General features: G+C 48.2%; 2 protein-coding genes across 2 annotated transcripts; both read left to right on the forward strand.

Annotated features, from left to right (window-relative positions):
- Positions 1–55: 55 nt before the first annotated feature.
- Positions 56–259, forward strand: Pmar_PMAR010430 (histone H3, putative; the record flags this gene model as incomplete). The annotated part of the gene is made up of 1 exon (XM_002783959.1): positions 56–259. A coding segment is annotated over one exon (204 nt), but the record flags the coding sequence as incomplete, so codon positions are not given.
- Positions 260–493: 234 nt separating this feature from the next.
- Positions 494–907, forward strand: Pmar_PMAR010431 (histone H2A.1, putative; the record flags this gene model as incomplete). Its single annotated transcript, XM_002783960.1, has 1 exon — positions 494–907. One exon carries the CDS (start codon positions 494–496, stop codon positions 905–907), a length of 414 nt encoding a protein of 137 aa, XP_002784006.1.
- Between the last annotated feature and the right edge of the window lie 70 nt (positions 908–977).

A 977-nucleotide genomic window follows, 5' to 3' on the forward strand; every position in this document is an offset into this window, starting at 1 on the left:
AATTAGGCGATATCAGAAGAGCACTGACCTTCTTATTCGCAAGCTACCATTTCAGAGGCTTGTCCGTGAAGTCGCCCAAGACTTCAAGACTGATCTGAGGTTTCAGAGTAGCGCCGTAATGGCTCTACAAGAGGCTGCCGAAGCCTATCTTGTGGGTCTCTTCGAAGATACCAACCTCTGTGCCATCCATGCTAAGCGTGTAACTATCATGCCTAAGGATATGCAGCTCGCCAGGAGGATCCGTGGCGAGAGATCGTAAGCTATCAGAAGCCTCTTGAGTCTAACATGCATTACAAGGCGTTATTCAACGCCATCTAAATATTCGAACTTCCGTAAAAATAGGTGTAATTTTAAGGCGAAAATTAGAAATCGCCATTCATCGGTTCGTAAACATTTAACGTTTTTTCCATCAGATCGCGTACGATATCACATCAACCAGTGGTGCATAACTCTGACCATCATCCGTTTAAACTAAATCCTTGATAGTAAAACCATGTCCGGAAAGGGTAAAGGAGGTCGTGGCAAAGCTGGCAAGAAGAGTGGCAGTGGAGCCAAGTCTCGCTCCGCCAAGGCTGGTCTACAGTTCCCTGTTGGCCGTATCGCAAGGTATCTGAAGAAGGGCCGTTATGCTAAGCGCGTCGGTTCTGGAGCGCCAGTCTATTTGGCCGCTGTTCTAGAATATCTCGTCGCTGAGATTCTTGAGCTCGCTGGTAACGCTGCGCGAGACCACAAGAAGACTCGTATCATACCTCGCCACATTCAGCTGGCGGTCCGCAACGATGAGGAACTTAACAAATTCCTCGCTGGTGTTACTCTCGCGAGCGGTGGCGTTTTGCCCAACATCCACACTACACTTCTTCCCAAGAAGAGTAAAGGTAAGAGTTTCACCGCTTCCCAGGAGATATAGATAGTGCATTAGCTGGCGGAGCCCTAGCAATTCCAAGGCGTTATTAGGCGCCATCTCAACAATTCTTGTA

The sequence above is a fragment of the Perkinsus marinus genome, assembly GCF_000006405.1.
Source record: "Perkinsus marinus ATCC 50983 genomic scaffold scf_1104296935356, whole genome shotgun sequence".
Taxonomy (NCBI): domain Eukaryota; phylum Perkinsozoa; order Perkinsida; family Perkinsidae; genus Perkinsus; species Perkinsus marinus.